Below are 23,927 nucleotides of genomic sequence, written 5' to 3'. Positions count from 1 at the left end.
CGAACCTTTCTGTTGCTTCGTTATTTCGCCTCAGGGATGACTATTTTTGGGTTTAATTTTTGCGCAGGGCTTGGGTCCTTATTCGACTGCTATAAAGAAAGCAGAGAAAGAAATCAAAGAAATGGCAAAGAAGGTTAACGATCTATGCGGTGAATGCCCCTTGCAGACCCCTAAACACGATTAGTTAAACGTGTGAAATTTTTGTGTGCGTTTTACAGTGTTCCAGATAAGAATTTTTTTGGGGTTCTGCTGATTAAAGAGATGAGCGGGGCCGAATGACAGGCATGCCGAGCTTTAATAATTTGAGAGATTATAGTGATTTTAAAAGTTGTTGTATTGACAGGTATTAAAGAATCGGACACCGGCTTAGCTGCTCCTAGTCAGTGGGATCTTGTTTCCGACAAGCAAATGATGCAGGAGGAACAGCCCCTCCAGGTATTTCAATTGTCTACTCCATACAATGATGAACTATATGACATGTTTTGGCTACTGTTAATCCTTTGATCGAAGAGTTTTTCTGCCTAGCTGAGCTCTGCTGTTGCCCAATATCTGAATCTTATCATATGGTCATCATCTTCCTCTATTTTATTATTTTTATTTTGGGAAGTTGCGTCTAGAACCATGCCCATGTCCCGAAATTGGTGGATGCACGGCATAACTCAGACTTCATTTGGGTTAGTTTCCATGTATGAGGGTTAAATCCCCTGGGACCTGCACCTACCCTGATCCCTTTTGAGACATGCCATTTGGGCAGGGACCTTGTGGACAGCTTTATATTCCTCTCCACCTGATAACTCGACTATCGCACCGTTCAATAACATGGCATCTATTTTATTTTCAATTTTAGCTTCTGCCCAAGTACATTCTATCTGATGTCTGAATCAATAACGGCCAAATGTATTTGAGAGCTTGGTCAAGCTTTTGTGAAACAAGATGGCGGCTAGTCGCCGGGCCCTATCTGCTCCGCCTTCATTGCATCTGGTTCGCTCCAGTAAGTATTGGGCCGTGTGTCTACAAGCCCAGGCGCGGTGAAGTCCCAGCAGCGTGGCTGTTCTCAGAAAAGAAGCGCTTTTTGCAGCCAGCTTTGCCCCCACCTTCCAAGGAGGCCTGGGCATGGCCGAAGTCACAGTCTGGATCTTTGCATCATTGTGGTGGATTTCTGCAAGGAGTGGTGGCCTCCTCCTAGTCAACTCTGTTCTTGTCTTTCTCTATCCCAAACGTTCTGTCTTTCTCTGGAGGATTATTATCTTGGTAAAGCTGTTTCTTCCATAGATCGTTTGTTTTCTGGTAAGCCATCTAGCTCATCCTTCTGCATACAGAAGGCTGCCGCTCTGCTGGTTTTGAAGCTAGATCACTCTTGGGTAAAGGAGGAAGAAAAATACTACTTGATTCATGGGCTGATTTATAGATTCAACGGCTTATGTCCAAAGCTGAAAGACTTCCAAGCTTGTATTTCTGAATCTTCGGGCTCCTCAGAGGATGTGTTCGCAATTCATGCCTATGGCAGGTTTTTTTCCTTAGATTCTAAAATTCTTGGAGTGTGGATCTTTTGAAAGTTTTTGCCAAATGCCCCTGGTTCATGAACAAAGCATGTCTTTTTATGAGGCTGTGGACACCCGGCTGAAGTACACACACTGAAATGCGTTCATCAGTCTTGATCTACTTAAGGTTGTGCAATCTATCTCTGGAATATTATAGCAGAAATTATATTTGGGAAAGTTTATTACCTTGATCCCATAGGATGAAGATATGTCAGCCACTATTGCTGCCCAAATTTATCTTAATGCTGATTTGGGCAAGGGCCTTTTTGAAAGATTTGTGTTGGATTCTGAGAACAGCAGCTCGACCCAAGTGTTGGATTTTGAACATGTTGCTCTCTGTTGCAGGGTCTGTTTTGACTACAGGCATTGGCTGCTTTTTGCCTGAAGAAAAAACAGAATTTTTTTCTAAACAATGCAAGACCTGCAAAGATTTGGGGAAGGACCAAATGTGTGTGGTCCTGGCCACAGGTTGAAATGACCCTGTTCCAGCTGAAACTGTTCCTGGCCATGACGTTTCTCAAGATGAGAGTGGGGATGCTATTCCGTATTGGGGAAAGGAGCCACCCTCTCATCTGATTATCTCCTTCCCTGACAGCCCTCCCGGGGAGTGTCAGAAGGGAGAGAAGATGGATCTGTTAAAGGGAACCATTTTCTGTAGACAAGCTGGCTTGGTTGATCAAATAGGACCACTTGGGGATCCCATCAGTTTCAATGCAGCCTATTCCAGGATCCTTTTAGAATGGATGGTATAAATTAAAAGGAGAAAGAAAAAGAAAAGCAGTGGAATGGACTGCACGATCCTTCAGTCCAGGAATGAGAAGACAGCTACCCCTCCTTTAAAACAATAAAATGGTCAAGATGGATTCTTAATGATCTTTTATGGCTGAAGCCTGTATTTTTACTATAGTTTACATTTTTCAGTAGATTCAGATAAGGGGTTGAACATTGAATATCGGACCTGCTTCAGAGTAGCTTAGTCTGGGGGTCAACTGTTGAACATTAGACCAAGGATTGGATTTGCCCAAGCAATATATGTGGCAATCTTTGATGCATATCATGTTTGTGTTAATTGATTTTTATTTACCCGAAACAGTGTTAAACAAATCAGTTTTCGTTATGTTTGCTTAATCAGAGGTTTTTTTTGTAAAAATGGTCAAGCATATCAGTCTCTGTCACATCTAATTGATCTGAATATGCATTGTGTCGTCATCCAGGTAGCGAGGTGCACGAAGATCATTAATCCAAACACTGATGATTCTAAGTATGTTATAAATGTTAAACAAATTGCCAAGGTATGCCTATTTCTCCAGGTTGTGTTGTGATCATACAGTAAAGTCATCATTCTCTTATAGGTGCAGCAAAACAGTCAACAATTTAAAGAATCAAAACTGCTTTAGCTGCGGTGATTAGTCTTTTTATCGCAACAAAACGTATGAATTCAAAATCTAATGTTTCCCGCAAACCTCATTGACTTGCAAGTTGCATGTAGTATTAACAAAATTGTCTCTTGGGAATGCAGTTTGTGGTTGGACTAGGTGATAAAGTCTCCCCTACTGATATTGAAGAAGGCATGCGTGTCGGGTTAGTTATTAAAAAATTCCCCTTACAAAATCATCCTTTTATTTTCACCTTTTCTTCTAGGGAGTTTGTTTCCTTTAGAGTTGAGTGTGATATTATCCATCAATTCTAAGTGTCGCCGACACGTGAGATATCACATTGCTTCCTAGTGAAGCATTACTACGTTTTCAACTCTAATGTTTTATGTTGTTTGCATTAATGTCATAAAGAAATTTAGAGATTGCTTCAGGTGACCGTCACACCTTGTGGGTTTTGTCAGGAATGTAATGATTGATGGCCTTCTTTCTTTATGTAGGGTTGATCGCAATAAGTATCAGATTCAGATCCCTTTGCCTCCTAAGATTGATCCTAGTGTGACAATGATGACTGTTGAAGAAAAGCCAGATGTTACTTACAATGATGTTGGAGGTTGCAAAGAACAAATCGAAAAGATGCGAGAGGTTTATTAATTCTCTTATAAGTCGTTGTCTATTCACATTTCATTTTTCCTCATCTCACCAATGGTACCAACAGAGTGCTATGTCAATAAATGGTCAATTAAAAAAGTCATTTATCATAACAGTTACAGGGATAACACTGGGTAATCTCATCCTAGTAAAAAAAACAATAAATTCACTTTTCTTCAAGAGAATTCATGCTAAATTAGGAAACTTTGAAATCTGAAAATTGTATGTAGGCATATGTTAGCTATAATAAGAAACAATGTAAAGGGTGACATGAGCAATTTCAAACATACACCCATTCATATGTACTTCACATACACTCTTGTTATCTTCTATGCTCATTAGAAGTGACATAATATATTAATATATAGGCTATAATAAGAAGCGAAGTAAATGATGACATCAGCAATTCTAAACATACATCCATTCATATGTACACAATAAATAGAAAGCAAAAAGAATATCAATCCTCACATTGGTTTCTTTTCCAGCAAAAAAATATTGTAAGCAGTATGTAAAGGATAACATATCAACTTTCACAGGCTCAGAAGCACTGTTTAACAGAGTGGGTTCCCCCTTTCTTTTCAGCCACAAAGCCATTGTTTATAAGCATGAAAAATATCATTGAGTGGTCGATAAAAACTCACTGAAAGATTGTATCAAGAAAAAACATTACATTCCAAGGTCGGAGTTAAAAAGCAATGGTTCTGGAAGGTAAATTCTCCTCTGACACGGTTATTAAAACATAAAATGTTGTATTCAAACAATAGTATTATACATTTAAAATAATCTAAAATAATAAACAACTAATACAAATGCACAAAGAGTAGTATGTAATAAAGTTTTTGTGAATTTTATTTCAATGTGAAAACATTTTAAGTATTCTTATAATAATATCAATGATTAGAGGTTAATGTGGTATTTATTTGCCATGGGGACATCAATTCTGTTTTACCTGCCCGGGGGGATAGCTAAGAAATGAATTTTATAGGACTTTAATTATAATAAAAGTAAGAATACATTTTTACAATTATTTACCATATAGTCAGCTATACGTGTAAATTTGAAGTTGATCTAAATGGTGGTTTAATAAATTTATCGTTCATTCCAACACTACACGTGAATTAACAACTTTCTGATAGGGAGATTCCTGCTCACTGTGTGAATTGTGTATTTGTATAATATCCTAGGGTAATTTTTCGTTCTAGGGTTTCCTATTCAAGTTAGGGCTCCCAATAGAAAAGCAATAGAAATTCATGCATTCATACATAGCAGATATTCCTTCGCATACTGCACAAGTTATGCAACAGCAACAATAGACATGTAGGAATGCCAGCAATAGGGTATTCCTCAATTCTGCAATAAACAGGACTGACTGTCCAATTAACCAGGGCTGTATACAGCCAATACTTCAATACAATACTGTTGTAAGTGTAAATTAAGCATATCCACTCTAGCGTCAATTTAACTGAGTTCTATTTACAGCTAATTTACCCTAGTCTCCTAGACAGAGCCTGGAATATCTTTTCCTAATTTGCTGGTCAAAGAGACTAGTCACAGTAGGCTTGGCTACCCTTCCCGCAGCTCAGAAATGTGGTCTTTATCCTCAGAAACACCCTTCAAACAGCTCGTGACAGGTTTTTATGCTTCAGTTGCAGCTCGTTTATCCTCCTGTAATAGTCCGCAGCACTAGGAAACTGAATCTCCTGAACTGAACGGACTCCAAAACGCTGTCTCAGAAACCACTGAAACTGTCTCATAAATGCCACTGAATCTGCCTCAGTGAGCCACCGAATGGCCTCAGAATGCCACCTAATTGCCTCAGGAATGCCTGAATTTGCCTCAGGAATGCCACTGAGTTTGCCTCAGAGATGGCACCGAATTGCCTTGGAAAACCTTGGAAATGCCACCGAATTTACCTCAGAGATGCTACCAAATTGCTGTTTGACTAGACAGATAAATCCCACTTCCCAGACAAAAATAACAGAAGATAAATGGAGAAAGATGACTAACTAGGGTGGAATCTTTCACCACTGAAATTAGTAGAGGAAAAGAGGTCTTAAAATCCTCCGAGCCACAGCTCAAGTGTTAGAATTTTGCGTAGCTCGGAAGGTATTTCTAATAAGGATACCCACCAAAAGTGTTTGGTTGGGCAATTTACCTAAAAGTGGGGTTTTGGACCAAAAGCAGTGGGTTTAGGACCAAAAGCAAATAATTATTTATTCTAATAGGTTGAGAGGCTAAAACCCTAAGTCTAGAGGTTTACTAAGTAACCTAAGGGAAAAGGATAAATGGAGGAGAGCCTGGAGGGTTGGAGAGCATGGGTGCTGAGGTCTTGGAGGTTTGGAGAGCAAGGCTGAGGGTTTAGGGCATGGTCTAAGGCCAACATAGAAGATCTGTCCCATGTTCCTGCAACGTTTGAAAGAGGCCGTGTGAACAAAAGTCCTGAAGATGAGGCCGAGGGCAAGCTTGAGGGTTTCCATGAACAAAGTTTAATCATAGCAACTCTTCCTTGAGAGAACAAGCATCCAAGAGAATTACAGAGAACAAGACTGAGTTACTTCTGGACAAGGAAGAGAGGGTCGAAAGGGTTTTCTGTCTGTTGCTGATTGAATTTTTGTGGTAGAAGGCCAAGGTTCTCTGCTGCATGAGGGCCAAAGTTTTGAGAGAGCTGTAGCCCTGGATCCAACACAAAAAGAGGGTCGATACCCTACGCTGGACCAGGAAGGAGAGGCCAAGAGCCTCAACTATTACAGAAGCCGAGTACAGGAAGAAAAGGGGGTCGAGAATGCTTAGGCCGGGTGCAGGGGGAGGCCGAGAAAGGCCTAAGGAGACCTCCGGCAGAAACTAGAAATCTGTGGAAGGGGTGAGGCCCAATAGGGCTGCTATTCGTTGAAGGAAGTTGCTGAGCATTTTCTCTTGAAGTCTGTCCATCAAGGAGGAGTGGACAGTGCTGGTTTGAGGGCTGATATACAGTCTCGTGATGAGCTAAGTGTTTGGGTAGCTGATGTGTAAAGGAGCTGTTACATAGTGAATCGAAGGGCCTGATCCACTATGTGTGTAGCTGTTCGTTGAAGGCTGATATTTAGTGATTTTGAATGGGAAATTCTGCTGTGAGAAGCCATTGATCCTGGGGCTGATATAGGCAAGGTATTTGAAGGAGCAAGTACATTGTGAGCAACTGGTATGTAGAGATATTAAGGTAGTAATCTCTCTGCGAGTAAAGGAGGCAAAGGACCTGCCAGGTGTCAAGACAAAGTGGACTGAAAGGACTATTGTGTAAGGGCATCTTCAGCAAGTAAGTCAAGTTTTGTTCTTGGTCTTTTTGGGCAGATTGTAGATCTGAAGAAGCAGATTGCAAGCCCTAGTTTTGTATACTATCTATACTAGCTGACTAGTGATCGAGGGCCATGATCCGTGGTATGGGAACCCCATGATTCTTTTATTGATGGGAAAATAAAATAATCGAGCTTTGGGCTCAACTCACTGTGTACTTAATTGATTTCATCACCGAAGATTTTCTTGTTGTGCAAAGTGCTTGTAAGTTGAGGGTTCCTACTGTGTTTGTGTGCGTGATTAACCTCAGACCAAATCTAGGCCCAAGGAAAATTCAACATGGTATCAGAGCTACTTTGGGGAGCACGTGGATCAGAGTGTGTGTAGGAAGCAGTAAGCCAGTGAAGGTTGTAGACTTAGAGGGAGTCTAGCTTCAAAGGGAGACTGTGAAGGATTGTCAGCTGCTCTATGGAAGTTTGAATCTTTAGGTTCGAACAAGATAGAAGAGACCCATGCAAAGACAGTCATGGACCGTGCGAGAACATTCAGGGTGGTGCATGGAAAAGTCATGTTGCATGAGAAGACATTCCTGCACCATGTAAGACAAAGCTAGGCTTAGTACAAAGAAGATGCGTCACATGCGAGGACAGGTATGACTACATGAGGAAAGTTATGACTCATGCGAGGATGGTCATGGGCATGCAAGGTAAGTCATGGAGCTGGAAGCGTGAATGAAATAGCTTCCTCACTAAGAGGGAGTGTTAGAATTTTGGGTAGCTCGAAAGGTATTTCGAGAAGGATACCCACCAAAAGTGGTTGGTTGGGCAATTTACCCAAAAGTGGGGTTTTGAACCCAAAGTAGTGGGTTTATGACCAAAATAAATAATTGTTTATTCTAATGGGTTGAGAGGCCAAAACCCTAAGCCTAGAGGTTTCCTAAGTGACCCAAGGGAAAAGGATAAAGAAAGGAGGGCCATGGAGAGACTCATTGTTTGCAAGAGAGATGTGACCTCTATTGTGCAAGGAGTGCCCCGAGAGGGTTGAGTTTCGCTTATGGAGGTTGAGATCTGCGCTTGGAAGAAGACCACAACAAAGTTATCATTTGTTCATGAGGAGATGGAGTCAAGGGTTAGAGGAGAAGCATGGGTGCTAGGATCTAGGGGGGCTAGAGAGCAAGGTTGAGGGCATAGTTTTAAAACTCTGACTCCGACTCCGACTCGGCCGAGGATAGACTCTGACTCCGATTCCGAAACGGTAATGACTCGGCCGGCTCGATTTCAATGACTCGGTCGTTGTAAAAAATAAATTAAATATTTATTTTTTTTATAAAAAAACATAATTTTAAAGATTTTCATTCATGTTTCCAAACACACATCATTATAATATAGATGGAAGACAACATATGATCAAAGTAGGCTCATGAACCAATCCATTATATCAAAATGGTACCCAATGGCAATACATAGTCAACTGTCATACATGATCAAAGACTCAAAACATAAAACACATAACCAAGGAGGCTAGAAATGGCCTCTACAACAAAAGTAAACTGTGACCAGACTCCAGTACTAGTACTACAACTACTGGCTAGTAGCTATTGCTAGAGGAGCCAAGATCATGTCGATCAATCTCTGGATCATCATCAGAATCAGATAGGGGGCCCCATGGCTCCTCCTCATCATCATCATCTCCAACTGCAGCTGTAGAAGTGGTACCACTAGCAGGTTGTGCAACTGCACCAGATGCAAGCTGAGATAGAGTAGATATGCGGCTGCGCTTCTGTCGTGGCTGAGCAAAGGAAGCACCTACAACTGGACTCCTTGCTGGCTGTGAGACTGAGGCTGGTGAATTGGGATCTGCATTCAACTGAACAGCATGTTCAAGTTCAACTGATGTCTCAATATCTAAATCTAAATCAAGATCCTCATCAGGATCAAACTCTGCTGGACGACTCTCCACTACCCAATCTGATGTTGGATCAATGTCTTCCAACACAATGGGATCTGAATTAGGTCTTTTGTTCAGCAAATGGTTTCGTCTGAGCCGAAGGTTGTATTGGACATAAACTAGATCATTTAACCGTTTTTTATCCAAACGGTTTCTCTTCTTTGTGTTACTTGGGAGCAGGAGCAAAAACGGGAGCGGGAGCGACATTTTCAGAAGCTCCTGGTTTGGGAGCGAATCCCAGAGGAGTTCGACAACCAATGTCACTAACATCAAGGTACATAGAGGGATTGGTGCTCTTGATTAAATACGATTTCCATACCCTAATACATGACAAAATTCAATGGAAACATTGCAATCCTCCAATCCTGAAATCCTGAAAAACTGATAAGTCTGCTGGATTTTGAATGAAATCTAAAATTCTACTTTCTCCATATGAAATCCAATGAGGCCGAAACCACTCTCAAACATCCTGAGTCATTTCATGGTAATGTTAAAAATTTAAGTAAAAGGATGAAAATTAAGATTAAGGAGAATGCCACTTTTACTTTAAGAATTTAACATTACCATGAAATTTGGATAGCATATCAATAGTAGAGAGCATTTGAGTGTGTTAAATAGGGTTTGGGAGGGGGAAATGGACCCCAAATAACATTTAACTAATTCATAAAACACATTAGAGTTCAAACCAATCAGCGAACACTTCAAAATGTCATTAAAAAAATGTCAAATCGCTGTTTTGATGGGGTTACAGGCCACTAGTTATGACTCGGACGAGTCAATACAGAAACGGCCGAGTTGGCCGAGTCAACCATGACTGCGTTGACTCGGCCTACTGAACCGTTTCCTCCACCGAGTCACATTTTTGGGCAATGAAACGGATCAACTCGGCCGTTTCCGTTTCGAATCGGTCGAATTTTAAAACTATGGTTGAGGGTTTAGGGCCTGGTCTAAGGCCAATGTAGAAGATTTATTCCATGTTCCTGCAACGTTTGAAGGAGGTTGTGTGAACAGAAGTGTTGAAGGAGTCGAGGGTAGGCTTGAGGGTTTCCATGAACAGAGTTTAATCATAGCATCTCGTCCTTGAGAGAACAAGCATCCAAGAGAACCTCAAAGAACAAGACCGAGTTACTTCTGAATAAGGAGGAGAGGGATGAAAGGGTTTTCTGTTTGTTGTTGGCTGGAATTTCTATGGTAGAAGGTTGAGGTTATCTGCTGTGTGAGGGCTGTAGCCCTAGATCCAACATAAAAAGAGGCTCGATACCCTACGCTGGACCAGGAAGGAGAGGCCGAGAAAGGCCTTAGAAGACTGCAGGCAGAAACTAGGAATTTGTGGAAGGGTTGAAGTTCAATAGGGTTGCTATGTGTTGAAGGAAGCTGCTAAGCATTTTATCTTGAAGTCTGTCCATCAAGGAGGAGTGGGCAATGCTAGTTTGAGGGCTAATATACAGTCATCTTGATGAGCTAATGTCTGTGAGTAGCTGATGTGTAAAAAGGAGCTGTTACACAATGAATTGAAGGGGATGATCCGCTGTGTGTTCATTGAGGGTTGATATATAGGGATTTTGAAAGGGCAAATCTACTGTGAGAAGCCATTGATCTTGGAGTTGATATATGCAAGGTATTTGAAGGAGCAAGTACATTGTTAGCAGTTGGTATGCAAATATATTAAAGGAGTAATCTCTCTACGGATAAAGGAGGCAAAGGACCTATCAGGTGTCAATACCAATGTTACACGAAATGTCCCCCCCCCCCCCAAGGATCCAAACTGGAACCGCGTCCCGTACGAATCAGTGGGGGATCCGTCGTCGGATTTGCGTTTCGGAAATATGGAACTGCGGAAGTAAACGTGACATTCTCTTTTATCTTTTATTTTCATCCTTTTACTTAAATTTCTAAAATTACCATGAAATGACTCAATATGTTTGAGAGTGGTTCTAGCCTCATCAGACTTCATATGGAGAAAATAGAATTTCATATCCTATTCAAAATTCACCAGACTTAACAGTTTTTAGGGATTCAAGATCAATGGGATTGTGGCATTTCATTAGATTATATCATGTATTAGGGTATGTGATTGGCATTTAATCAAGAGCACCAAGCCCTATATGTACCCTAGTGTTGGTGGTGTTAATTGTTAAACTCCTTTGTCATGCCCTTAGCAAAAAATATCCTTTCAATCAAGACAAAATCATCGATCAATCATGTTAAGCTTTTTCTACCATATTTTAAGGCTTGGATTAGGTAGTTTGATCAAAATTGGCAATGTTTACTAATATCCCTAGACAATCGAGGTAGAGGTAAAGGCTAGACAAGCGAAGAAGAATCTAGATTCTAGATGGTTGATTCTCGAATAATTAATCATTAATGTACAATGGTTGCCATAACTATCTTGATTTATGTACAAATATGCATGTTTCCATATCTTCTACAACTAATTTGGTATTTTGGATTTTTTATTATTATAAAGGCAAATATATATATATATATAGTGTAGACGCTTTCAGGATGCTTTGCTTCCTAGATTTTTGGGAAATGACGATTCTGTGGATCCGCTTCCAAAAAATGTCCCTGCGTCGTCCTCGCTTTGTGCAACATTGGTAAAGACAAAGTGGACTAAAAGGATTGTTGTGTAAGGGCATCCTCAACAAGTAAGTCAAGTTTTGTTCTTGGTCTTTTTGGGTAGATAGGACTATAGATTCCTTCATGGGTTCTCAAATGTGAGGGGTTATGAATGCAATTGCCAATTTGGGCTTTTTTGCCCCAATCGGCCCAACATTTACCCAATGTTGCCCCGAACATTGGAAAAATTGGGTTTTCCCCGTTTTATCAAGACTATAGCCTACAAGGTTAGATAGGCTATTTTTTCCTCTCTTAGTCAATCAATTGGGAGAGGACATTACAATACCCCCTTCTTGAAATTGCTTGCTCTCAAGCAATTGCAAATTCGTATGTTGTAAAATTTGTTTTCCTTCTAATGTTGCATCTTCTTTTTTTAGGTTTTTCCATCTAATAAGATATTATGAAATCACCCTACCCCTCAGTCTCTTTTATTGTACTGCCATGATTGCTTCCGGAATTAGCTCCAGTTGTGTGTCTTCATCCAAAGGAAGTAGTGACTTGCTGCTTGACGACCTTCTTGAGACATGATACATGGATGACGTGGTGAATTTTGCTTTCTCTTGGAAGTTCTAGCTCATAAGCCACTTCGCCAACACGTCGGAGAACTTTGTAAGGTCCATAAAATCTTGGCTTCAACTTTTTTGCACCGCTTTTCTTGAGTGTAGATTCTCTATATGGCTGCAACCTCAAGAAAATGAGATCTCCTACCTCAAAGCTGTGTTCTGTTCAACACTGGTCTGCATACATCTTTTTCTAGTTTTCAGCGGCCCAAATGTTCTCTTTGAGTATCTTGAGAATGTAGCTAATTGCGCCTTGCTATCTCGAAAGGCCAAGTCAATAAAAGATGGGGCATCATAGACGTATAATGCCCTGAATGGCGTCATCCCAATAGACAAATGATAAGTGGTGTTGTAACAATGCTCCTCGAGGTATAACCACTTAATCCATGCCTTTTGTTGACTAGTCACGTAGTTATGTAAGTATCCCCCAATCCACTTATTCATGATCTATGTCTGGCCATCTGTTTGAGGGTGCTAGCTTGTAATGACCTAGGGTAATTTTTTGCCCTTAGGGTTTCAGAAAAACAATAGATATTAATGCACTCATATGATAACAAATATTTCTTCTCATTATAAACAATTTTTTGAACAACTACACTAGACATGTAGGAATGATAGCAATATGATATTTCAATTCCACCACAAATGAGACTGATTGTCCAATTAACTAGGGCTGTATATAACTAATACAATATTGTAGCAACTTAAACAAGTGTAGCTAAAACTAATCAATAATTTGACAGAATTCAACTAACAACTTGTTTACCCTACTATCGTAGAGAAGCTTACAAGTTTGCTGATTGAGAGGACCTGAAGCTTGGCTACTTGCAACTCAGGACTTATTGGAACAATTGTAACCCTAGCAGGGGCGAATGCCAACTCTAAACAACTTGGGCTCCTTCTTGTTATCTTTGCTATCTCAAAAATGTGTATCCCTATAGAGGGCCAAAACTACTGAATATAGCGGATCTCAGAACCCATGAAACTCGCTTAAACGACCACTGAGCCTGCCTCATAATGCTCCCAAATAGCCTCAAAGACACCACTGAATTGCCTCAGGAATGTTGCTGAACTTTGCCTCAGAGATGCTAGGAGTTCTTGCTTGAACTATGCCACAAAAAATGCCATGAATTTATCTCAAAAAGGCCATGAATTTCGCCCTAGGAAAGTCATGAATTCTGGCATGAATTTTTCCTCAGAAAAGTCACAAATTCTCCTATTTTTCCAGATAGGCGAATCCCACGATTTCCATATCATAATAGAAAATAAAAGAGAAGTTTACTAACTAGGGTGGAATCTTTCACCACCAAAATTAGTAGAGGAAAAGGGGTCTTAAAACCCTAAGAGCCACAACTCAAGAAAACAGATGTATTTGATCCAAATTGATGATGCCAATTTGATTCCAACTCTCCTCTATTTATAGATTCCTTCATGGGCTCCCAAATGTGAGGGTTGTGAATGCAACCCCTAATTTTGGGCTTTTTTGCTCTAGCCAACCCAACTTTTACACAATGTTGCCCCAACATTTGAAAAATTGGGTTTTACCCCTTTATCAAGACTATAGCCTACAGGGTTGGATAGGCTATTTCGTCCTCCCTTAGCCAATCAATTGGGAGAGGACATTACAATCCCCCTTTCCCAAAATTGCTTGCCCTCAAGCAATTGCAAATTCGGATGCTATAAAATTCGTTCCCCTTCCCATGTGATGTCTTCTTCCAGTATATTTTTCCATCTAATAAGATATTCTGAAATTACTCTACTGCTCTGTCTCTTTTCTCATACTGCCATGATTGATTCTGGAATTAGGTCCAATTGTCCTTCATCCAAAGGAGGTAGTTCGATAGAAGTAGTTACTTGCTGCTCAACAACCTTCTTGAGACATGATCCATGGAAGGCATTATGAATTCTGCTTTCTGTAGGTAGTTCTAACTCATAAGCCACTTTGCCAACCCTTTGGAGAAGTTTGTAAGGTCCATAAAATCTTGGTTTCAGCTTTTCTGCACCACTTTTCTTGAGTGCATATTGTCTATATGACTGTAATCTCAAGAAAACGAGGTCTCCTTCCTCAAAGCTGCATTTTGTTCGGTGCTGGCTTGCACACAATGTTCGCTGGTTTTGGGCAACTTGCACGTTTTCTTCGAGTATATTGAGAATGTCTTGACTTTCTTGTATCTAGTCATTGGCCAATGGGGCTCTGTTATCTCCAAAAGTCAAATCGATAAAAGACGAAGCGTCTTAGCCATATAGTGATTTGGAAGGTGTCATCCCAATAGATAAATGATAAGCGTTGTTGTAACAATGCTTCCCGAGGTACAACCACTTGATCCATGCCTTTTGTTGACCAGTTACATAGTTATGTAAGTATCCTTCAATCCACTTATTCACGATCTTTGTTTGGCCATCTGTTTGCGGGTGGTAACTAGTATTGCGGGTCAATTTTGTTCCCACTAGCCTGAAGAGTTCCTGCCAAAATGCACCCATAAATCTGTTATCCCGATAATTGACTATGTTTTTAGGTAGTTAATGGAGTTTGAAGACTTCCTTGAAGAACAACCTCGCTACTTGCTTGGCCAAATAATCAGTTGGAATTGCAAAAAAATGTGCAAATTTTGTTAACCTATCAACCATTTTGTAGATGCAATCTTTGCATTGTACTTTGGGCAGTCTTGTAATGAAGTCCATTGAGATGCTTTCCCATTTTTGTTCCATAATTGGTAAGGGTTGGAGTAAGCCTGTAGGATGTGTGTGCTCAACCTTATTTTGTTGTTATATTACGCATTCCTTGATGTGTTTTAATCAATGCGGAAAAAGTCGAAGTCTGGATTAAATCGGCAAGGGTCTAGAAATTGAAAAAGTTGTGGAAGTTGGGAGGTTTTTGAAGAAGTCGGCAAAATTAAAAAAAATACAAAAATATTCATTTTAAAAAATTAAAAGAACTTGTTAAAAAACTACCTCACTCACGATTTTTTGGAAGAACTCCAAATTTTATCTCTACGTTTTCGATAAAATCTTGATTTTTTCAATTTAAAAAGAATAAGTCGTTAAAGAAACTACCTCGCTCACGATTTTTTTTGGAAAAACTCTCGATTTAATCCTGAAATTTTCGATTTAATCTCGACTTTTTCAACTAGGAAAAATCGCCAAAAGGTCGGCCGATTAAATCGGCTAGTCCAAAAAATCGGAATTTGTCGATTTAATCAGGACTTTTTCCACACTGGTTTTAATACGTCATCTTTGAGACCTTTCCATGAAAATTGCTCCCTAATTTGTCGGTAAGTTTTGAAGAACCCCTGATGTCTTGCTTACGGTATGTCATGTGTAGCCTTGAAGATTTCCTCCTTGAGTGGTGGATTCACGGACCAAATATATTATGTCTTTATAGAAAATAATGTCATTAATTGTACCTGTCATCTTGGATGAGTCTGTTCGTTAGTGTAAGGCAAATTTGTTTTTGGAGTATTTTACCAATAGGTGAGCCTTCTAATCTTCAGTGATCTTCAAGAGGGAACATGTTGTTGGTTTTGTGGAAAGTGCATCAGCCACAACATTCTTTTTACCCTTGATGTATTCAATATCAAAATGATAAGCTTGGACCTTACCCACTTTTGCTGTCTTTCGTTCAGGGCTTTTTGTTCTAGGAAATGACGTAAGCTATTGTGGTCTGTCTTGACTACGAACTTGCTTCCTACCAAGTACCGCCTGAACTTTGCCGAAACATGCATAATAACTAACATCTCTTTGTCATATATGGAGTAAAGCCTCTCTAAATCTTGGAGCTTCCGGCTTTTGAATGCGATTGGATGTCCCTTCTGCATTAGTACAACTCTTCGTTCTCCAAATGCATCACACTCTCATACAAAGGGTTGGCTGAAATTGGAAAGTGCCAATAACACACATGAGCTCATTATTTCCTTGAGCTTATTGAATGCCTTGTTTGATTCCTCTGTCCATCCAAATGCTCCTTTCTTTGTCAAATCTGTCAGAGGTGCGCTTAATTGCGAGAATACTTTGACGAATCGTCGGTAATAGCTACAAATTTAGAGGAATCCCCATAACTTTGTCAGGTTCGTTGGTGTAAGCCAATCCAATATTGCCTAAATCTTCTCTTGGTGTACTTGCAGTCCTTGTGCATAGACTATATGTCCCAAATAAAGAATTTCTGTCACCTCGAATTTGCACTTTGATGCCTTGGCATAGAGTGATTGTTCTTTTATTATGCTCAAAGTTTTGTTAGGATGTTCTAAGTGGCCTTCCCATGTTTTGCTGTATATGAGGAGGTTGTCAAAGAATACTAGTAAGAATTTCCTCAATTGTTTGTTGAAGATGTTGTTCATACAAGATTGGAATGTGGTAGGAGTGTTGGTTAGTCCAAATGGCATAAGCAAAAACTCGAAGTGTCCATAGTGGCATCGAAAAGATGTTTTTGGCACATCTTGCTCTCGAACCTGAATTTGATGATATAATGATTGTAGGTCAATCTTTGAAAAGTATACAACATGCAATTCATCTAATAATTCATCGATCCTAGGAATGGGGTGCCCATTGTTGGTGGTTTTTTTGTTGAGTGCCCGATAGTTAATACACATCCTCCATGTGCCATCCTTTTTTTCACCAAAACTACCGATGAAGCGAATGGACTTGAGCTAGGTCTGATGTGGCCCATACCTAGCAATTCTTGGATTGCCTTCTCTATCTCGTCCTTGAATTTCTTTGGGTGCCAATATGGTGTGGTGATTACAGGCTTGGTCCCTTCTTCCAACTCTATGGTATGTTCAAACCCTCTTTTGGGAGGTAGTCATGGGGGAATCTCATCAAATACCTGGCCATGCTTATTCAACACTTGTTGAATATCTGCCTTGTATTGTGGGTTGCTATTACTAGGTGCCTTTTGGCTTGTAACCAAACATTTCACAGCATATGCTATGTCTCTATGTCTAATATGGCTTCCATTCTTTTGGTGTAAACAACTTGAGGGCTGCCATTGGTCATGCATCTCAATACTACTTTATTGGCATTTGATGCTTTGAATTATATCTCCATTGCTTGGTAGTCCATGGTGATTTTTCCCAATGAATATAACCATTGAACCCCCAACTCTAGATTATCAGCAAGATCTATTACATAGAAATCACTAGTGAAAGTGTAATTACTGAGTGATACGCTCAAACCTGGAATTACTCGTGCGTAATCCAAGCTGTACCCATCTGCTACTATCATATCAAGGCCTTTGAATTCTTTTATGGGAAGACCTCTTTTTGCTACTAATGCCACATCAATAATGTTGTGCGAAGCTCCTCCATCAACCAAGGTTGTGATGTGTTGTCCCTTGATAAGTCCCGTGATCTTGAAGGTGTAATACTCGGGGATTCCTGATAGAGAAGTAATCTTAACCTTCGATCGCGGTGTAATACCTAGGGATTCCTCTTTAGCCTCCTGTTGTGGCTGTTCTTCACTTAGGTTGCTAGGCTCATCATTTGGGGTGGGCTCTTCTTCATCCTTGCTGTTGGAGACTACTTCAACGTAATGGATTTTTCCATTGTCTAAGCATCGGTGTCCTAGCTGCCATATTTCCTTGCAAGTGAAACATAGTTTCTTTGTTCTTAGCTTGCTTTGGGTTTTGTTGTCCAACTTATCCTTCTTGGGTCAATCATGTTGAAAAGCTTCTTATCCTTGTCTTTTTGAGGGATGAAAGGCTTGGACAGGGCTTGAGATTTGGTTGTTGCATTTCCCATATCTCTAGTCTTTTTGATGGCGTGTTGCAGGATTGAATGCCTTAACCCAACGTTGTAGGGGTTCAAATAGTTCCTCTGTGAAGAGCATGATTAGTCTTTCTTTCGATATTTTTGTCACCATGACTACGATTTCTTCGAATTCTGTGATATACTCTTCGTGTGATCCCATCTGTTTGAGTTGTGCTAGCTTTCTAAAGTGTATATCTGGGTTTTTTTGATCAAATCGATCTATCTACCTTCATGTAAAGTCTACATAAGAAGTGATGTTCACATGCCCTAATGTAACTAGTCCATGATACCACCATTCATGTGCTTCTCCTTCCAAATGTAGTGTGGCAAATTGGATTGATCGAGTCTAAATAGGTGTCCAATTTTTGCACCCCAACTCTCGCTGAACATTTAGATGACCCATCAAAAGAAGGGAGGGATAATTTACTTGCGCATTATATCAAAATTCTGTTGTCACTTGGGTTATTTCTGTATTTGATGTTGTTGAATTCTTGAAAAGATAGGGCTGCCCATGTATTCTCTTCTAATGTTGCATATTCTCGAAAGTATTCATCAATGATTCCATTCTGTTCTGTTGCTCCTTGGGTTGCCGCTGTCTAATTATATACAAATTGGGGAAGTAAGGGTCTATGATTTCTTCTACTAGTCACCCCATTATTTGCTTGAGCAACATCATTGGAAGAGTTAGGATTGTGGCTGGTGCTCCCTTCAGCATCAATCCTATTACCAACATTCAAACCATTGCCACCTAAACCATATATTGCCGAGACAATGAACTACGCCATTTGTTCCTATCCTTGGGCAATCTGTTGTTGCCCTTGTACGAGCATATTAGTCATTCGTTGCTGCTCCATAATCATTGCCCGCAAGAGATCACCAGGCTCTTGTCCTCCTTGCCCTACTCTGTCTCCCATAGTTGAATGATGGGTGTGCCTTTTTTTCTTACTTTAATGTTGCTAGTATCTTTTGGAAGCATACAAAGTGCATGCACTCACAAGCTGGTAGGATGCATAACTTTGATACCACTGTAATGAACTAGGGTAACTTTTGGCCCATATGGTTTTAGAAAAGCAATAGATATTCATGCACTCATAATATAACAAATATTTCTTCTCATTATAAACAAATTATTGAACTACTACACTAGATATGTAGGAATGATAGCAATATGATATATTCAATTCCACAACAAAGAGGATTAATTGTCCAATTAATCAAAGCTATATACAACCAATACAATATTGTACCAACTTAACAAGTGTAGCCAAAACTTCAATAATTTGATAGAAATGTGTACCCTACTGTTTTGCAGACGCTGACAAGTTTGCTAACTGAGAGGACCATAAGCTCGATTTCCTGCAACTCAGGACTTCTTGGAATAGTTGTAACCCTAGCAGGGCGAATGCCAACTCTAAACAAGTCGAACTCCTTCCTGTTATCTTTGCTATCTCAGAAATGTGTCTCCCTGTAGAAGGCTGAAACTCCTGAATAGAGCAGACCTTAGAACCCACGAAAAATGGCTTAAACGACCACTGAACCTGCCTTAGAATGCCCTCAAAGGCCTCAGAGCCACCACTGAATTGCCTCAGAAATGCTGCCGAACTCTGCCTCAAAGATGCCTTGAGTTCTTGCCTGAACTTTGCCTTAGAAAATACCACGAATTTCGTCTCAGAAAAGCCACGAATTTTGCCTTAGGAAAGTCACGAATTTTGCCTCAGAAAAGCCACAAATTCTCTTGTTTTTCCAGATAGGTGAATCCCATGATTTGGAGACCAAAATAGAAAATGAAAGAGAATTTTACTAAGTAGGGTGGAATCTTTCACCACTGTAACTAGTAGAGGAAAAGGGGTCTCAAAACCCTTAGAGCCACATCTCAAGAAAACAAATGTATTTGATCCAAATCAACGATGCCAATTTGATTCCAACCCTTCTCTATTTATAGATTCCTTCATGGGCTCCCAAATGTGAGGGTTGTGAGTGCAACCCTAATTTTGGGTTTTTTGCCCCAATTGACCCAACTTTTACACAATGTTGCCCCAACATTGGAAAAATTGGTTTTACCCCTTTATCAAGACTATAGCCTACGTGGTTGGATAATCTATTTCGTCCTCCCTTAGCCTACGTGGTTGGATAATCTATTTCGTCCTCCCTTAGCCAATCAATTGGGAGAGGACATTACATAGCTAGTGTTAATTTATGGTATGTTCTATGCTTAGTGCAATTTACTTCGATTTCTTCTTACTAGCCACTATTTAGCAATCACATAAACATACAGTGAAATGCAGATAGAACATTAATAGATCGACAAAAAACAAGCCAAGACAAGAGACACCACATGTGGCGGCTAGCGGGGGACAAACCCCAATGTGGGGAAACCCTTTGATCAATTCTTCTTTAATCTTCAATAGTTTAGCAAAGAGAAATAGTAAAAATACATAAATCTGTAATTTTATGACAACAATAGCAAACCCTAACCAACAAAGTCAAATCTGGTTAATTTAAGAAGATTTTTGGAAAAAATCACATTGAAAATATTTGGTCGACGCGTTTCGAACCAGCGAGTGTGGTTCATCTTCAGGACAAGATGAAGAGACAGATCTCAGAAGAAGGCTAAATAAGAAGATAGGCCATCCTAATGGCTAGATGAAAACGGCTAGTCAAATACAGCCGTTTTCATCTAGCTGTTAGGATGGCCTATCTTCTTATTTAGCCTTCTTTTGAGATCTGTCTCTTCATCTTGTCCTGAAGATGAACCACACTGGCTGGTTCGAAACGGGTCGACCAAATATTTTCAATGCGATTTTTTCCAAAAATCTTCTTAAATTAACAAGTTATGGATCACAAAAGATTGAATTCGAAAGTCAAATCTGGTCAAACACGATGAAATTGACCTTCAATATGCTTGGTCAATTTCCCGGTCATCTAGGCCTCCAACAACAAGAAGAGGCAGCCCATAAACAGTGCGAAAAACCAGTCAAACTGTAGTCAAAGATCAACAGTCTACGGTCGGCCCTAACCAGTCAACGCTGGTCAACACTTTGGTCAATGCTAGTCAACACATCACCCAAAAAGCATGCATAGGTCAGCTCTTGGTCAACGCTTCATTTAGCAGCCCAACACTTGGTCAACACAGCCCTAGAAAAGTCAATGCCGCCCAGAAAGTCAACGCTGCCCTAAATGGAAAATGCGTCCTTCCTCTTGCACGTGTGAGAGAAGCTGCTCCTTCGCTGGCCTAATGAGATGAGGAGAGAGAAGATGAGTTTTGAGATGATGATGAAATGAGGCACAATGTCTCCTTGCTTTATATGCAACGTTGAGGTAACGCTGGGGGTGTGCCACACACTTTATCTTGCTGGCTGACCTTGACAAATTGTCAAGTATATACAAATAAATTCATATCTCCATAAATACATGTCGGAATCGGATGATCGTTAGATCAATCCTACACCTCTCGACGAGAGGAATCAAGGAAAAATATCAGTTGCCATAAATAAGATGACCCACACAGAGTTTGGCCCTAGTTGCCAATTTTCACACTCCCTCTCAACTAGGGAGAACTCCATCTGCTAATCCGCTTGACCGTCGGTACTATTTCTGCCATCAAATGCACTGCCCTGCACTGCTCTGTTCTGCTCTGTTGAACTATGAAGAAGAAGAAATGGTCGAGGATGTTTCTTACCATCCTCTACTGACCTGAAGTCAGTCCTAGAGAGTGTGTCATACCGCTCTCACTGGTCCTAGCCCTGTTTCATTGATCCCAGATCAATGGAGGTCATCCTAGCATAGGGAGTACAGTAGATACAACGATGCATCCATCGATAGTACTACTATGGTCCCTAACCCCATTTCTTTGCTCATTACTCACATGAGAGGTACTTCCCATGAATCCTAGACTGCATGGGTAGGATGCCTCGACAGGATAACTAATCATCCTGTCCCTAAGTCGCTATGGGGTATCACAGTGGAAGGTTGAACCTTTCACCCTGTACATACCGCACCACTAGGGGAGGGTGAGTAGCCTTGTGGTCGCATGTTGCTCCAAGAAGTACCCCAACCCCCCCAGAGCTCCCAGAGCTCAGTGTATGCATCATACACCACCCTCATAAGAGGGTTTCTCAACGACACCAAGTCGTTCTCGGAAAGTCGAGAATTTGACCTTTCCTAGGGGCTTCGTCAAAATGTCGGCGACCTGCTCATCTGTACCAATATGTTGGAGCCTTATTGCTCCCCTTTACACCATATCACAGATATAGTGGTACTTGATATCGATATGCTTGGAGCGATCATGAAATACAGGATTCTCTGATAAACGAATCCCGCTATGGTTGTCACACAGGATCACAGTAGTATCCAGTGTAAATCCAAACAGCTCACTGAAGAGCTTCCGCAACCAGACCGCCTCATAAGTGGCCATACTCGCAACAATGTACTCTGCCTCAACGGTGCTCAAAGCCATCGACTTCTGCTTCCTGCTCATCCAGGATATCGAGGCAGATCCCAAAGAGAAACAGCACCCGGAAGTGCTCTTTCGATCCACCACACTGCTTGCCCAATCAACATCGGTATATCCATGTAGTCTCACATCTCCAGCGGTGTATCTCAATCCATGAGTGATTGTGCCACAAAGGTATCTTAACAGATTCTTGGCACCAATCCAATGTGTGTGGTGAGGATCAACCATATGTTGACTCAACGTGTTGACTGCAAAACATATATCCAGATGGGAGTTCACCAAGAACATCAATGTTCCGATGAGTTGACGATACTCAGTAGCATTTTGTAAAACAGGGTCGACAACACTACCGCTTAACCTTTTGAAGTCAAGCTCCATCGGGGTAGTCACGGGCTTGCAGTCCGCCATACCGAATCTCTCCAATATCTTCACCACATATTTTCCTTGAGATAGGAAAATCTCCCCTGGATTTTGCCAGACTTCCAATCCTAGGAAATAGTGCATCAGTCCCAGGTCCTTCATTTCAAACTCAGAAGCCAACTCCCTCTTACATTTGTGAATGAGAGGGTCTGCACCTGTCAGAAAGAGGTTGTCAACGTACAACACCAGTATGAGAGGTTTGTCATCTTCAACCTTAAAGTAAAGGTTAGGGTTGGCTTCACTCCTAGTGAATCCCAACTTCATCAAGTAGGTATGGATCCTCTCATACCACGCTTGGGGTGCTTGCTTCAGCCCATAGAGGGATTTCTTCAACCTGCACATGTGAGATTCCTGATCATGAATCTCAAATCCTTCAGGTTGTTCCACATAGACTTCCTCTTTGATTGAACCACGCAAGAATGCGGTCTTGACATCCATTGATGTAGGTTCCATCCTTGCGAAGCAGCAAGGGCTATGATTGAGCGAATGGTGGTGTATCGGGCAACAGGTGAAAATATCTCGTCATAGTCTATGCCTTCCTTCTGAGAGAAGCCATGAGCGACATAACGAGCCTTATACTTTTCAGCACTTCCATCAGTGCCATGCTTTATCTTGTAAAGCCATTTCGAAGTGACAACGACTTTGTCCTGGGGTTTGGGGACCACATCCCAGACATCGTTCTTCATGATGGACTCATATTCCTCAGTCATAGCGTCCTTCCATACTTGATGCTTGACAACTTCTACGAACGATGAAGGCTCATTTTGAATGATCGTGCTCATGATGGTCAAGTATCCCTGATACCTGGTCGGCTTCTTACTTTCACGGAAAGTCCCTCTGGGTGCAATGTGTCCTTCGGCATCATCAAGTGTCCCCCTGAGCCATGAAGGCCTCTTCCTAGAAGAGGAAGGTTCTTGCGGAGAGGGATCAATAGGATCCATAGGTTCTACATTGGACATCGTCTCATCTTCCTTTTCCTCTGGTTTCCTGGTGACAACTTCTCTAGATTTCCTCAGTATAGGAAGATTTTCAACTTTGCTAAGAGCCATATCTTTGTCAAAGGTGACATCATGGCTAATCTCGACATCCCTTTGACTAGCCACATAGATTCTATAGCCCTTAGTATTTTCGCTATAGCCCACGAAGATTCCTTTCTTTCCAGATGCACCCAATTTATTCCTTTTCTCTGTCGGCACATGAAAATATATAGGACTTCCAAATATTCTAAAATGAGATACGTCAAGTTTCTTACCAGTGAACATTTCTTCGGGAGTCTTTGAACCCAATGCTTGATGAGGGCATCAGTTTTGCACATATACGACAATATTTGCATCTTCGGCCCATAGCAC

At 40.8% G+C, this 23,927-nt stretch overlaps 1 protein-coding gene across 1 annotated transcript in view; it reads left to right on the top strand.

Annotated features, from left to right (window-relative positions):
- Positions 1-23,927, top strand: part of LOC149153251 (26S proteasome regulatory subunit 7A) — a 96,763-nt gene that overhangs the window by 498 nt on the left and 72,338 nt on the right. The window contains exons 2-6 of the mRNA XM_089439513.1: positions 68-149; positions 344-435; positions 2,756-2,833; positions 3,061-3,122; positions 3,415-3,559. Coding sequence (XP_089295639.1) covers positions 68-149; positions 344-435; positions 2,756-2,833; positions 3,061-3,122; positions 3,415-3,559 — 459 coding nt within the window. The remainder of the gene's footprint in view (positions 1-67; positions 150-343; positions 436-2,755; positions 2,834-3,060; positions 3,123-3,414; positions 3,560-23,927) is intronic.

This window comes from Pinus tabuliformis, chromosome 9 (genome assembly GCF_031772625.1).
Source record: "Pinus tabuliformis cultivar Carrire ecotype Pingquan chromosome 9, CPIR1, whole genome shotgun sequence".
Taxonomy (NCBI): Eukaryota; Viridiplantae; Streptophyta; class Pinopsida; order Pinales; family Pinaceae; genus Pinus; species Pinus tabuliformis.
Note: the sequence above shows the minus strand (reverse complement) of the source record. Positions and strands in the feature narration are given on the sequence as shown.